The sequence below is a fragment of the Anas platyrhynchos genome, chromosome 7, assembly GCF_047663525.1.
Source record: "Anas platyrhynchos isolate ZD024472 breed Pekin duck chromosome 7, IASCAAS_PekinDuck_T2T, whole genome shotgun sequence".
Lineage (NCBI taxonomy): Eukaryota > Metazoa > Chordata > Aves > Anseriformes > Anatidae > Anas > Anas platyrhynchos.
This window is the reverse complement of record NC_092593.1, coordinates 31,166,090-31,182,006: the sequence shown is the minus strand read 5'-3', so window position 1 is coordinate 31,182,006 and position 15,917 is coordinate 31,166,090. Positions and strand designations below refer to the sequence as shown.

General features: G+C 43.2%; 1 protein-coding gene across 2 annotated transcripts in view; it reads left to right on the top strand.

Annotated features, from left to right (window-relative positions):
• Window positions 1-15,917, top strand: part of UBE2F (ubiquitin conjugating enzyme E2 F (putative)) — a 62,451-nt gene that overhangs the window by 25,745 nt on the left and 20,789 nt on the right. The window contains exons 7-9 of one of the 2 annotated variants that reach the window (XM_038182479.2): window positions 867-924; window positions 12,430-12,462; window positions 14,103-14,165. In XM_038182479.2, coding sequence (XP_038038407.1) covers window positions 867-924; window positions 12,430-12,462; window positions 14,103-14,165 — 154 coding nt within the window. Of the gene's footprint in view, window positions 1-866; window positions 925-1,374; window positions 2,089-12,429; window positions 12,463-14,102; window positions 14,166-15,917 lie in introns of those variants that run through there. The other variant, XM_027461749.3, reaches the window with a different exon arrangement.

The window sequence follows — 15,917 nt, the reverse complement described above, 5'->3', positions numbered from 1 at the left end:
TATACGGTGTGCCTGCACGTAGGAAAGTCCATGCTTTATTTACATTGCTATAAATGATAAGGGTGTGTATTACAGTTCAGAAGGAGCTCTTTCCTTCTGTAGCAATCTGTTTTTCACAGACTAATTAACAAAGTGCTTCATGATTTCAAGCTGGGGGTACGTGCAGTATTGAGTTTGCCTGTAAAGTCTTAAAAGGCTCTGCACACCATGCAGCTCACCTGCTGGAAGATGAGAAGCTGCCTCTGAGATTCTTCAGAATTCCCTGTTCTGGGTCCCTGGAGGTTTGGCACACATCTGTCGATGTTACAGCTGTCACAAAACCTTCCTGAAGAGACAGACCAGAGCTATTTAATTTTCCTCTACCTGATTTTGAGCAGCTGAAGTCCTTTGACAGAAGAGGGTACTAATCCTCATTGCTGCTAATTAGTTATCCCTCCAAAAAAATCCTCTTCAGGGGATCGAATGTGGCCGGACATGGTGCCTCCCACCAGATTTGCTCTGTTGGCGTGCTTTGGTCTGGCACCAAAGATGAATGTGTTCTGGACTGGGGCACACATGTGTCTTTGTGCTCAGGGGAACAGAAAGGCTCAGCGTCAGGCTGTGTCGTGAGGACTGCTGTCACACTTGGTACAATTAAACAAAATAATTTGATTTTTTTTTTTTAACAAAGCCGAGCTCAGATCAGGAAACCTGTAATGAGCTCTGTGCAGAACGTAGTTCTAGGACACCGGTATCAGGTGTAAGAGGTCAGTAACTCTAACAATGCAATTTCTTCCAACGGTGTTAATGCTTTCTAAGAAGTCTTCTGACAAAGTTTAACTAGAAGTTACACTGTGTAATACATTTGTCTTTTTTTTTTTTTTCAGTTTATTGAGAGAACATTCAATTGATGGCACTGGCTGGGCTCCAACTAGAACGTTAAAGGTACCGTTTCCTTTTAGATACGTACCTCAAACTAGATGTACCTTTTCAGATACTTTTATGGACTTGCAGAGAGACAGGTAATGCAGTTTGCTCTAGAAACAGCTGTGTGGTTTTATAGTTTTTCAACTTCTGCTGGTGACAATACTGAAATAAGTACAGTGCTGAGTATAGAATCTTCTGCTAGTTTTAGTGTGGCTGATTTGACTGATAAAAAGTTTAAAGGAATGATAGGACTACGTTTGACCCCCAGAAAACACTCTCGGTGTAGGTGATCTGATTTCATAGTTTTTAAACCCAGGCAACAAATACGAAATGTCAGCAGGACTAACAGTAATCCATAGCCCTCCCAATTTCCATTGCGTTTACAATTCTGACAGATCAATAGGTTGTCTCACAAACTTTTTTTTTTAGAATTAAGCTGTACTGCTTTGAATTTTTGTTTCATCCCAGGTGTTTGAAGGAGTGAGCAACATGTCTGCACTTAAATACTGTGTAATTGAGGCAGTGTTGGTTGTTCTGATAACTAACTCCAGGAGGGAACTAACTGCCACCAAGATCACAGAATGGCTTCAGAGATTGCTCCCCCAACAGCTGGGTGACGCTAACAAGTCCAGAGCCATAGCTCCGATATGAAATGCTCTTGGGGTGGTCACTGAGGATATCTGCTTCAGTGCAGGAACTGCTCCTGTCTGGAGATAGAAGCTGCTTTGTTGTCCATTTGCTGTGTGACCTTGCTGTCAGAAGTCTCACATTGAGCAATAATTTCTGTAGCTCTTAACAGGAAACCCGACAGAATTCCTTTTCAAGGAGCACTAGCTAGGTCAATAAAGGGTATACATCAGGTGTTTTTCTTTTTAAAAGGCAAATTAGAAAAGAATTTTATTGAATACTTAATCTCCTTTTTGGAGCTATGCAACCTACTTGTCTCTAAAAATCTCTTCATGAGTGATCTGATTTCCTGTAAAAGTGAAGTACAATCAGTATGTGTTCTTCTGTGTTTTTTTCCTCTTTGCTTATTTTTCATCAGTAAATATGATTTTTTATTAGCTTAAATCAAGACACTGGCTAATTAAATTAACTGGTTCTGTTCCTGTATTTCATTCCCAGAGGAAGCTTTTGGACTACAAATGTTTAAGCTTCAGACAATTAGAAAATTACAATACCAATATTACAACTCGACAGGAATGCACATAGATTTTTCTGTTCTAACTTTGTTTATGGTATTTCCCCTGGGGATTAAAGTACTGCTGTGTGTTAAGCCCATGGGTGCCAGTAATTATTGACACTGCATTTGACTTCCTATCCTCAGCGAGGATGGAAGATGCGTATTCATTTTCTTTTCCGTTCTATTCTTGCATCAGTTTACTAATTGCATGTGATTGATTTCAAAGAGGAAACATCCTGGAATCTCAGCTACCAGGAGAGTCAAGTTACTTATTATTTAAGTAAATTACTTACGAAGTAATTTAGGGCGTTTTTACCTTCCATAAGGTAAAGTAAAATAAATCTAGCATCCCATCTGGATTTCCTTACTCCCATTGGACATTGAAGCACCACAAATGCAAGGTCACATTTTAGAGCTTAAAATCTGCAAAGTTTATCGGAGAGTCCGTTTTAAATATGCAGTTTCAGTAAGTGTTCTCTCACGATCTCTCCCTGTGATTTTTGGCACATCATCACAAAGCAGAATTACTGCCCGTCGGTCCTGACTTCAGAGTTGTGCCTCTGCAGAAACGTGGTGATTGCATCGTTGCTCTAACACGAAAATAGCTTCAAAAACATGCAGAAACAGCCACTGGGGATGTTGGGAAGCTGCAAGCTCTATTCCCAGAGAAGTGCTGTTGAATTTGGTGTCCAAGTGCTTGGATTGCAGGCTACATGCAATTCTGAGCTGGAAAGCTCAGAATATCTGCAGTGTAGCCACGAAAACACGGGATTTGCCATCCACATTAATCATTCTGTGGTAGGTACATGGTCACTGCACACCAGAGAATTGCGTGGAGCAGTGTGCGAGGGTGACTGGTGGCAAACTGGAGCCATTCGATCCGACACGGCTTGCTTTTATCTCCGCACCCACTAATCCAGCCTTCCTGAATCCTTTCCAACACTCGGGCACCGTGGCTGGGAGGACATAGCTCATCTCCCCAGGCTGAATACCATGTGAATTTGCGCAGTAGCACTATGGAAAATATCCGGTCCTGGCCAGTGGCAGATGTGAAAGTCAGTGTTTTGTACTCCACTCACCGAGAATACGAAGGCAGCCTGGTTTTGTGGAGGAATAGTGCCTGACTTTGTCAGGTACAGTGCTCTGAAATACTGCTGAAATATTTTCTTGGAGAATGGGCGGGATGTATTGGGTTTCTACAACAAATACTGTCAAACATTACTGATGCAGCCATTCTGAGTGCATTAATAAAGCCATTTAAATGGATAACAAAAACCTCAAAAGCCACAGGCAGAAACCAAACCAGCTTGGTTGTAGGTTTTCTGCTACCACATCCATTCGTATGTTACATGCTTAAACTTTCAGAGGACCCAAGCTTTAAAACTTTCAGATTGTCCCATCTTCCACATCCTTGCGGTGGCAGCAGAGCTCTTGAATGAAAAATCCTTTGAAATAAACTACTGTGACTTTTTTTTTTTTTTTTTTTTTTTTTTTTACACTTTTGGTATCAAGTACAGTGCTTTCTTCCACTTCCCATAGCTGAACGTGTTTTCACTGACTGCAGGGAGGTGCAGCCTGTGTGCTAGGGAAAGGAGCTAAGGAATGTGCCTGGATTAGATGCGTTCCAAGCAAGTTGCAAGGAAAGTTGGGTTTTAACCCTGAAGAAGATCACAGATAGGTTAATATTTTTAAAACAATCTGTATTTTAGCACCAGTGATGCAATTGCAAATATTGTCTGTATCCATGGAAACACTCCTGAGCCCTAAATTCTCAGATAACTTCTGGTAGCAGCTTGCTCCACAGAGCAGGGACTGTGTAAAAACCAATGAACTACTTCCTGACTGATCTTCCTGGGTAATCTTTTGCTTCCTTAGAGCCAGCAAGAGCTCGCTCACCTTTCTGTCTCTGAACCATGAGGTGCTGCATTGCTTTACTTGCATGCTTCTCTCTAAAATAGTGTTCAGAAAGTTGGGGGCTGCAGAAGCCACTGTATGCCCCTGCTGGGACTAGGTGGGTAGTTTGCTTTTCTCCTTTTCTAGGTCTAATGGTCTAAGCTGGACTTACCCAGGTGGAAAGTGGATAGCTGGCTTTAATTCATTCAATTCTCAGATTTTTAATTTTCTAAAGCTACCAGCTTTTAAATAGATACCTGCTATGAAATAGCAATATTACCTTTGCTTTGACAGCCTGCTTCTTGTACCCTCTGTAGTTCCAAATTTGGACTCGAAAGTACTTCATTAGCTCCTGTTATTCCCCAACAAACATCTCCTCGTGCCGTGTTCACCATAACTATCATCCGCCTGTTTAAGGCAGCCCCCCGGCGCTCATCAGCTTTCTCTCGAATGTTTGTTTTGACTTTGCTGTGAAATTATCTCGGGCGATTGATTAAAAAAAAACAAAACAGTGGATCCATGTATTGTGATTGCCTAATTGGTTCTAAAAGTCAAGCTGTTTCTTCTGCAATTACCTCCAACGAGCTACAACTGGAAATTGGTCAGTGACTGATTTATGAACCATAAAAATAATCAAAGCACTTATGTGCAACTCTGACTCCAGAGGGCTGTGCATGGTAATGTTAAAAACAGTGTTTTAGAATTAATGATGAACATTCAAGGGAGTATTTGGTCTTTTTCTGTAGGGTTTTAATGTTTGCTGGTAGGATGCATATGCATTTCAGTTCTTCGTTAAGGTATTTTACAGAGCTGGTTTTGTCGTGTTTGTGGCACTGCTGTCAAGAGATAAGAGCAGGAGTGGGAATCATCAAGGTTTTCTTGAGCTGTTGCTGTGCAGACAGCTTTTGGTACCATCCTATAGGAAAACAATACTTCTTTTCAGCAATTAATTTCCCATAGCTTCAGATACCAGGCTAAGAAATATCTGTTTGTGTTATTAGATAATTCCTTTAATACCTTTTTTATTAATTATGGCTCATTTTAAATTAACTACCATTATTTGAAGTTTGTCCTTAAGAGGTTTGCTTATTTAATTAGCAATTATTATTAGCTGGGAAAATGTCCTATTTGTATTTGTTCTGCCGTTGTCTGCAGGCAGTGAAGTTATCTTATTTGAAATCATGCAAATGTCAAACCGCAGTGTCGTGGAGAAATAAATCAGAAGGTCCTGGCTTAATTTTTCCACTTCCCAATGTTTAAGCACAGTTTTAAAAGCTTTTGGTGTAAGCACAAAGCTTTCATTCATTGTCTTAATGAAAATAGGTGGTCTGCTGTCAAAATTGTATGCAATTAGCGTAGAGGAGTCTTTTAAACTGACAATGACTGTCACTGCCTTCAAGATGAAGAGGAAAAGAGTAAGCCTGTATATTCTGTGCTCTTCTAATTCAATTCTTGCTGCTGCTGCTCCTTCTTTCTCAGCCAGCATTACGGTAACGCTGTTTGCTGTCACCCTGGCAGAATCACTCCTGATTCGTGTTGTGCTATTGATTTCTCTAAATCCCACCTTGCAAAGGGCCTTCCCGCTGTATGCAGAAGCATCAAAGCACCTGCTTGTGAAAGCTGCCTTCCTAGATGGAATACGTTCATCCCCCACACTGGCAAAGCAAGGAAGAGAAGTGTGCCAAAGGAAGAAAACTGAAGGCTCGACGGCTGTACCCAAGAGCACAGATGCCAGCTCTTACTGCGCAGGAGGATCAGAACGTAAGGCACTGCTTTGCAAGGAGATTCCCGATTTAATGAATCTTACAGCCAGCTTCTGGGATCTTCTTGGACGTGATTATCGAGGTTACAAACCTGAGCTTCTGGAAAATGTATCCCCTTTGAAGGTATCTTTAAAGGAAAGGAAAGCAAGCCTGCTGGTTGCTGAGTGTCCCTGAGGGAAAGGGTGCTGGTCTGCCGCATATGGTCCCTGTCCCCACAGGTCCTGCTGACAGTTTCCCTCAAAGCACTGGGAGTATTTGTAGTGTTTTCCCTTCACGTAGGCTGAAAAGAGCAGTGAAATAGCCAAATATCTTGCAGTGTCATCTCTCCCCAAGCCCTGGAGATGAGCAGGGGTGTCCGGGTGTCTGCCTGGCTGGTTGAAGAAGGGGATTTCCGCTGAAATTAAGGCTTTTCCAGATCTCATTTTGAATGCAGTGCATCTGCAGGCATCTCGATGTCCTGTTAGAGCCCTCAGTATGTTAGCAAGTAACACTGCATTTCTTCATCTCCTTCTCACGGGCAGCTCCTGACCTGCTTGCAGCTCCTGGTCTGGCTGCAGGCTGCCTGCCTTCAAGCTGCAAACTGCTGTGTGTCGAAACCAAAGCAAACTCCTTCAAACCTCTGCTCTCTTCTCGTCACTGCAACAGGGACAGAGCCCCCAGTCGTGCTGCCCGACGTGTCGCTGCTGAAGCCACCTGCCCACAGGCTGCTGAGGAGGAAGAGGGGACCAGTGGCAGGTTACAGCAGCCCGGCAATAAACCAAGTGGATAAATAAAGAAGAAATAGTAAATTTAGCAAGCAGGCAGCAGAGGCAGGTCCAGGAGAGAGGCTTTGAACGAGGAAAGGGTAGGTGGGTTGGGAACCAGGACAGGAGGTGCACCATTCTTCTTCCAAATATAAGTGCCTTGGCGTTGGAGGAGCTCCAGGTGGATCAGAGCCTTCTTTCTGGTATAGTTTGGAGAGTGTTGCAGGCTGTTACACAGGGATTTCGGAACATCTGGGATGGTCACGAGTAAATTAGCTGGTTGCAGCTACTGCAAAAGGCACAGCTTTGTCACCAGTTACCTTTCCATGGTTCGTGTCTCCTTCTGTGAAGAAAGTCATCTAAAGGAAAGTGCGGTGCAAAAGATTGCTGGTTTTTCAACCTTTTTTCTCTCTAAAATGCTTAAAATGTCCATTGTTGTTGCTTTCACTACTTTCCTTTTCTCCTCCACCTCTAGAAATTGAATAAGCAGCAGACAAATGCCATCAGACCTCTAGTGTTCATTAAAGAGCAGTTATAAACCTCTGAATATGGTCTTCTGGGTAGATCTGACACGATTGTATTTTTCTCAAAATAAGCTTTGGGAAGTTTTTCTGCAGGAGCACGTTGTGTTGGAGCTTGATTTTATAAACCTGCTTTACCAATTTTGTCAGGTTTGATTTTCTCTCTGTGCGTGCCCAAACCGGTGAAAATACTTACACAAATCAATCTCCTGTGATAACCTCTGCTTCACAGAGAAAACTTCTGCAAATACTTTTTTTTTTTTTTTTTTTTTTTTTTTTGCTCTTAAAGGGCTCTGGCATTTAAAATGTATTTAAATATTTGCTTTAAACACTGTCGCTGTTATTACTCGTGCTTTTTTAGAGTGATTCAGTAGGACAGTGCAGTGCATTGTAAGCCTAATTAAACTCTGCTTGTTTTCCCCAAACCGTTGATTTCTAAAATGCCCAATTTGTGTTGAACTTCAATCAGTTGAGTAGTCTGGTCTCCAGAGGGCGATCGCTTCGGCATACATAATAAGCGTGGAGTAGTTCATTAAGAGTTCCCCTGGGAACAACTTCCCCCGGATTATCTGCTGGCTCCCGAGTAACCTTGGGGACAAAAGTCAAGGAGTCAGGAACAAAAGTAGGGGATTTGAGCTGAGCGCTCCTGCCTGCTTGGCAATGCACAGCTGCCTTAGCCTGGGAGAGGAACAGACAATAATTGTTCCTATTTTCTTCCCTCCACTATGTTGGAGCACAGAAGCAGTCATTTTCCAGCCTTCCTCCTGTTTTGTTTTTATTTTTTTTGTGTTTGCTAACTGGGGCAGCTCATGCCATTTAAGTTCCCCAGAGCCCTCCAAGTGAGCTGCTGGTGTGGCTGGGGCTGCAAGCACATGAGAAGCCAGGTTGCTGCTGGGATAGAGGAAAGCTGACATTCCCTGCATCCCCTTACTGCAGGTGGAAGCGATGTTTCACCCGGCACGGGCATTTTGCTAGACATTTTAGCAACGTTACCTGTAGGATTAGAGGAGCAGGACAGGGGAAGCAATGTTAAATGGGGACTTTGTGATTGGGAGAGGACTGCTTAGGAAGGAAGTGTGGCTTTTTTGGTGAATCAAGAAGTTCTGCCACCTCTGGAATGAAAACTTGGTATTTTCTTAGCCCCACTGATAAGTTTTGGGCAGTCAGTTGCAGGTTAGTGGTTGCAAATGGGTGGTTAATCCATGGGGAGAAATGCAACATGTTCACGGAGGCAGGTTGAAGAGGCAGAAAGAAGTCCTCCAGCCCCTAGGGAAGGTGGGTGTGGGTGGGATGAAGGATGCTTGGCATTGCAGGCTGAGATGGAGAGAGGAAGAAGAGCTGACAGAAAGTGAATGGAGCTGGAAATCATCCTGGGCTGGTCTGCAAGCAGAGAGGAGCGAGCTGCCCCCTGGCTTTCCGCATGCTGAGTGTGCAGGTGGGATTTTCCCTTTCCACATGGTGAGCTACGAAGCCTGGCGTGTGTTTTACAGGAGCTGCTACTTCACTTTTTGAAGTCTCCCATCAGACATCAGCTTGTTGAAGTGACTGCTGCTGCTGCTTTCATCGATCGGAATGGGTTAAACTGTTTGTACATAAAAAATGGCTTAGCAAAGGGCTTTAATTTAATTAGTCTAATAGATCAGAAATCCTCCTTGAATCTCTAAAGAAGTTTCTTTGATTGGAAGTTCATTAGCTGCTTTTGTCTGGCCTGTTCCCCGCTTAAATTAATGTACTACACATACTTTGCCTGCTCAAGGAAAGCCTTAATTTACAATTTCCATGTTTGCTCGCCCTTCAAAAGAACTGCTGTGTGGCTGTTTTCCTCCAGACATCCGAAAGCCGGAGCTGAAGGCTCGTCTCTGACATGGTTTCAATGGCATCGCTTCTGTGAAGTGGTTGTGAGATCGGCCACGTGCGGTGTGCTCTGACTCACTGAATTAGGGCCTCCTGCGAGCACAGGGCTTGGAGAGCCCCCAGCCTCAGGAGAGGCTGCTTCAAAGGCTGTACTTAGCGTTCTGCCTCTTTGCTCTTGAACTTTAAACGTCGCTGCAGCGGTGGATTTTTTTTTCCCACTCATTCGGCATGCCAGAAATAAACCTGCGGGCAGGGATTTCCTCTGACTTCTCCCTTGGATGCAACACTGACTTGCCCACGAGTGAAAGGGGCGGTTACAGAGGGTTATTTCCAACAGCCTCTGAGCTGCTTGTGCTGGTTGACTTCACCATCGACACAGTTACAGTGCTGTGAAAAGGATGCTTTTCCTCCATTACACCTTTTTTTTCACTTATACCCTTTTTTTCACTCACACTGGGGATTCAACCTGCTGGGCTCCTTGGTTCAGGTGTGATATTTGCAGCTCCCAATGAATTTAATTCCCAGAAGGGAATTAAAAAAAAAAAAATGCCACCACTCATACCTGTGATGCTAAGCACATGGAAGCAAATAGAAAAACTCATTGTGAAGGACACAGCCTCTCCAGTTTGCACTGTGAATGTGCAGATTCCCGTGCTTGATTCTCTTTTAAAGGTGTTTTTTTCTGAAGTTTTGGGAGTGAGAAAAATGTTACTGAAGCAGAGCAGCATAAAGGCATAGATACATAAGATCTGAAGGCAACCCCAGCCCCACGTGTGTATGTGATAGTCATTAAAATTCTCGTACACAAAAACTTTCTGCTTTCAGAGCTTTTCAGCCAGAAGTTCAGTGGATGTTTGTAGCCAGGGCTGATACTTTACATTAAAGGAGAACTGAAGTTGAGCTTATTTGAACTGTTCAATCTGTTCTTTGCCTTGCAAATCCGTTCAGTTGGGCAGGAAAACATGAAGCATTGGGGCTCATCTGCATGCAGCTCGCAGCTCTGCCAAAGTCCGTAAAGCCAAGTGATGATTTTTGCAGTACAACACTGTCACGTTTTGCAAATCCCAAATGCTTGTTTCACTGCTGCTCAGCTGTTCCACCCCACCTCGCTTTCTCAGTACCCTAGATTGAAATCTGGGCAAGCCTCAAGCTCCCGACAAGTGTTGTCCTCTAGTAATAATTTAGCATTATTTATTACGGAACCCTGCAACGGCATCAACTGAATCCAGCAAATTCTAAACCTTGAATAGGTGGAAACATATTTTAAGAATCTCACACACGACTTGTTCAGTAAGAATAATAATCCTCCTTTTATGCTTTTTGGTCTCTAGAATGGCTGTGAGAACATAACAGCACTTTGAAAGCTTACAGCCTTAGAGAGGGTTTTGCTATTTTTTTATATGATTCTCTGCAAAGCCAGCTTGAATTAAATAATCAAAAATTCTGAAGCCTTAAAAACAGGGTTTGACATCTGAGAATTTGGGAGCAATTCAGGGAGACAAAAAAATGTGGTGTTTACTAAATGATGTGGGAGACAAAACTGATAAAAATTACATTTCTGTCTTGAGCTGCACCATCTACTTGCATACGGTGCAGCTCGGGACTGCTTGTTTTGGAGCAGAAGCGGTGCTGTTGGGGGGTGTGAGCCTCCTCTTAGGGAGGCTTGGGGAAACCTGAGGCTGTAACACTTGGAAAGGACACCTGAAAGGTAGGAGGAGGAGATGAGCTGATCAGGATCTTAGAAACCATGTGAATGAGTTGCTTTTTTGGCTGTTTTTAGCCGTGCTGGTAGCTAACAGCTGTAAAGGCTTTGCAGCCTTGGCAGTGCCATCTGGGCATTCAGGCAGGATTTGGAAACGGGCAGACCCCAGTGCACTAGGGTGAGCTCCTTGCACCTCTTTTGGATGATTTCTAACACTCAGGATCCTAATTCTGCATGGCATTCCCCAGCCACAGCCTGCTGCTACACGCTGTGGACAGAAGACATCCCTTAAAAAATTAATTTAATCTGGCTTCTTCAAGAGGAGGAGAGCAAAATCGCCGTGCTGTGGTGCTGCCACGGCAGGACAGAGGAGGGGAAGCTCAGACTTTTGTGGCTGTCCAGGATTCAAATATACGGGGAGCTAATTTTTAGATATCTCAGGTGTGCCCTTTTTTTTTTTTGCAGTTTGTGTTCATGCAGTCAGAGAGGGTGAGGAATATATTTGAAAGAGTCACTGTCCTCGCCCCAGCTGCTGGTTTCAGAGGCTCCATTAGGAGAAGACACAAACTAGAAATCCTCGGTGGCAGTGTCAGCAATCCCGGGCAGCTTGGCGGCAGTAAAAGTAGCTGCACTGAGTACCTGGTTTCTGCAAGATCAAAGGAAAATGGGGCTGTAAGAGGCTGTTGTTCAGATAATGCTGACATGGTGTCTTTTGCATTAGGACATAATTGGATAGCTTTTTTAGGGGATGTGGTTTTCTGTGGTCCTCCACTTTCAGCTAATGTGCCCAGAACAGGAAACAAGCAGAAATACGCTCGTTTAGGGGAGCTTTTTGGCTGTGGCTAGGCACTTTTTCCTTTGAGGCTGTATTGTAAAGGGTGTGTTTTAGCCATGAAACAATTAACGGGCGGTCTTTGTCCCACTAGTGGAAATCAGGCAGCGTGGATTTTGTTGGTAGGCAGTCAAGTGCTAGCTGGCTGCAAGAGCAGGGTGTGCAGCAATCAGCTTGCACGTTTGCCTGGTAGGTCTGAGCTCCAGTGCCCAGGCTTCACTGGGGTTTTGCAGTAGGGAAGTTTAGTTACGTTGCTACTAAAGAAAATATTTTTTTCTCTAGAAAGTCTTGGAGTTGGTGGTGGGTGTTCCTTTTGAGCCCGTAATAATTAGTTTTTGTGCGTTGTCTTAAAACCTTGTAATTGAGGGTGTTGACTCCTAGGTCAGTGCTAACAGACGTGTTTTGGAGATGCACGCCCCAAAACAAGCAGCATTTGCTGACACCAAATGAGGGAACATTTGGAGACAGTTTCCCCTGAAGCTTCCTGGTTTTAGCAACTGCAAATCCTCTCTATTCAAATATGTTTAAAGTAGATGCTTAAAGGCAAGAAAATAATTTGAGACATAGGCTCATGTGAGGATGGTGTCACTCTGCTCATACTGCATCACTCTGTTTTCTCTATCTTGACACAGTTTCAAATATTTGTCTGATATAACTTTAATTTTTTAATTATTAGACTGGATTGCTAAATTAAGTTTCATACCCATGGTTTGAACTAAGCACTGCAGTTCTCAGGTGGTGATATACAAGGTATTCCTCCTCTCCTTGTGCAGAGAAGCCACAGGAATAAGGTTCCTGTGTGCACAGGAAGAGCTGAACTTTTATTTGAGTGTTGTTTTTTAGGTGACTTGTAAGTATCAGGCATCCATGAGATGTGGAAGCTTTTACAGTATTTTCATTTATATTAGTAAAAGGCCTTAATCTAGATTTAATTTCCAGGAACTTAGTGGATTAATATTTAAAAAATAGTTTTTCAGCCTGTGCAAAACACCTGAAATGCATGCCTAACTGACCTTGCTTCTCTTTTTGCAGGATGTTGTCTGGGGATTAAACTCTTTATTTACTGTAAGTAAACGAATATTTTGCTTATCCACTTTCCCTTTTCCTGCCTGCTATGGTTTCAGCATCGCCTTATGTTGCCTCGTAAGGTTGTCGTTCCCTCAGACCTCGGTGGGTGTTGTGTAAATATAAAAATCAGTCTGTGCTTTTGTTAACTGCAGGACTCGTACAGATGGTCTGTAATACCCATGATTTCCTAGATTTTTACTTCTGGTTGCAAATCTATTACAGGATATTTTGGTAATGAGTTCCTTGGGATATTCCACAGGCTATGAGGTTCCTTCTGCTGCTTTGCCCGACCTAGAAATTCATCATCACTCAGAAAATTGTGTTGGTGTTCTGTTTTTTGAGAGCGATGTTTAGGGATTAATCACTGCCCAGCAGTCTCAGTGCTTTGAATACTTACATGCATGCTCAAGGGCATGCAGGGCAGGCTTTGAGAAACTTGGCCGAGGAGCATCGCCTCGGGCTTTGCAGGCTTTGTTAGCCCCAGGCTGTTCCAGAGAGGAGTAAGTTGATTTAGGAGATGGGAGAACATTGCCCTTTCAACAAAGAACAACTGCATTTCACAGTTAGCCTCCCGTTGCATGTTAAGTAAGTGGAGGAAGATGAAATCCAGCGGAGGTACAAAGCAGTCCTTCAGCGGCAGAACTGCACATCCAAATAATCTGTTGGGCAAAGAGCAGCGATGGTCACACATCGGAGGCTTCAGGGATTCCTTGTGTCCTCTAAGAGCCGTGCTTTGCAGCTTGCCTCTTATATTCCCCTCCCACCCTGCTTCTTAACAATAATTTGTCTTCGAAAAGCTGTCTTGTCCAGGGAGAAGTCTGTATCTGTCAGCCATGCAGGAGAAAATGAGCCTGAGAGCAGCAAGCTGTTCTCACCTGTGAAATGGTGGCAGTCTTCAACGTAGGAAAATTGGCTTAGACTGCAGGCAGAATAGGGGTTTTTGTGTTTCAGCATTGTTTTTGTGATGATTCACGTGTTAGCAGCAGCTTGCCTTCCTTTGCTCTTAACCCTTTCTCCTTCCAGAGTTAATATTGAGATGTAAATTGATAGACCTGAGATTTATTTTGGCTGTTTCTGCTCTCTGCATCCCATGTGTCCTTAACTCCTGGGGTCTTTGTAGTCCATTTCCTTCTGGGCCGTGTTTTTCCCATTGCCCTAAAATTTCCCGTCTATCAGGCTGTAGGTAAGAGAGAATGAAATTACTTTGCTACTGGAAGTGGCATTAAGGAAACTCTTCCTGCTTTATCACCAGCCTGTTTGCAGGTCTGAACGTAATTAGGGTTTACTTTACCCTTGAACAGAAATCAACAGCAGTTGTGCTTCCTGAAATTTTCAATGTCCCTTAAAAACTTCATTTAGTTACATTTATCTCTGTATGTGGCATGCAGCCAGCTTGGGGTCGAGTGCCTCGCTGTGGTTATCCTTTAATTGACTTGTGATTCAGTTCGCAACCACCAAATTTGTTTGCATTTACCTTTGTCAGGGATACCTACAAAGGTAGGAAGAAAATGGCACTGTGCTTTCTGGTCTTGTTTGCATTGCTTCATTTTCTTGTTCATTAGGGCTTAGGATTTCTTGTATAATCTCTGAAGGGAGTATGGGGGGAAACCCTGTAATGTTCTCTGGTTCTTTTCCAGGATCTTTTGAATTTTGACGATCCCCTGAATATTGAGGCTGCAGAGCATCATTTGCGTGACAAGGTGAGTCAGTGGTTTATTTAAAGCATTTTGTTCCTAAACAACTACACACGCTGTGCTCTGTGATTCCCAGTCAGTCCTTTTATAGCATTTCAGCTGGTACTTCAGGCAGTAGGGTGACTCAGTGTATCGGAGAGCAGATATTTAAACAAAAATGTGCTTTATCTGAGCAAGTAAACTCAACATTGTCGTCTATATTACCTTATGGTCAACAATTTGAGCATCACATCCCCGAAACAGATGGTCTTTTGCTTCTTGTTTCTAAGATTTTCCCTCAAGCTGCATATGCTCTGTGGAGCAAGCGACAGTGAGTTGTTTTGGCACAGCTACGTGAGCAGCCTTTAACTTAAAGGCCAGCAAGCACATCTCAGTCTTCTCTTTCTCTACCAAAGTGCTACTTTTTCCTTCACAAGCCTTAACGTTGCATGCTTTTATTGACCCATAAGAAATTTGGAAGTGTTGGGGATGTGTACCTCTCAGCTGAGATGGTGTGGTGGTAGAGATGAGCAGAAGTGGTAAGTTCCTTTACACGCATCCCTGAAATTGTATCACCATGCATTATATGGGTGCTTACCTTCAGCATATCAAATTCACACATGGCTTGGTCAGGATCACTCATTTAAATTAAACTCTTCAGATACTTTTGGCGAAGTTAACCTTAAAGACTGAGCAAAGTTTCTAGGTAGGTATTCATGTGAAGAGTTCATTGAAAATGCAAATTGAGGCAGTGCACTTTCTTTATCTTACTTGGATTACAAGTTCATCTTTCCATCTGTTTATTTCACTGGACTCTGTAGCTAGTCTGGTATTCATCAGCGTTTGCAGGGCTGGGGTGAGACTGTTAGCCCAAGGTGGGAAAAAGTAGGTAGAAACCTCTTCTGGAAGTAATTTTATTTCCAGTTGTGTTATACCACCTTGGTGCAGAGTGCCAGGGAGCCTTCCAAGCTGCAAAGCTATGGAAGTCTCAGGCAGGATGGAGCTCAAGGAGGAAAAGCAGGCTGGTGGAGGTGGCAGCACTGTTTTTGCAGTGCCAGACCGAATTGTTCCAACATCTTGCCAGGGTGTATGCCCCTTGGGAATGGTGAGGCTATGCACCTATTGCTGAGTGTCAAATCTGGCACCTGTAACTGCCAGAGGGAAGCAGGCTGTGTCTGGGCAGGTTTTTTTATTATTATTTATTAAACCCCTATGGAGATTCATTGCATTTAGTTATATGTGAAATTTGTGTTCTACCACGCTAACTTTTTTTGGTGCTTTAGCAGAATTTCGTCTTCAGTGCACTTGGTGACACACACTGCTTATATTTTAACAGGTATTGTTCTGGGTTACCCAAAGCATGTCTCTACAGCATCACAAAACAAAACTAATAATGCTTATCTGGAGAGAATAACTTATGCAAGGGGGAGAAATGGCAACTTTTACAATTAGCCTCAAAGGATATAATTGCAGCTTGAGTTAGTTTTTGTCTCTCTAAGGCATAGATGTCATGCAGTGTCTGAGCACTGCACTGGGAAGCGAAGCTGCTGTGCTCTGTCCCTCTCAAGAACATACTTGCAATGCACAATGTGATTCGTGAGAGAATTGTAATGAATTTTCCCTTAATGAATTTTCCCTGAGATACTCCTACATGCGTAATACAAATATACAGCTGGTATAAATGTAACATAGATGTGCTCATAGGCTATGTACAGGTATGCAAGTATATCTGTGTGCAAATAGTTCTGCGTATGGATGGCTGTGCAGAGGAGATCTTGT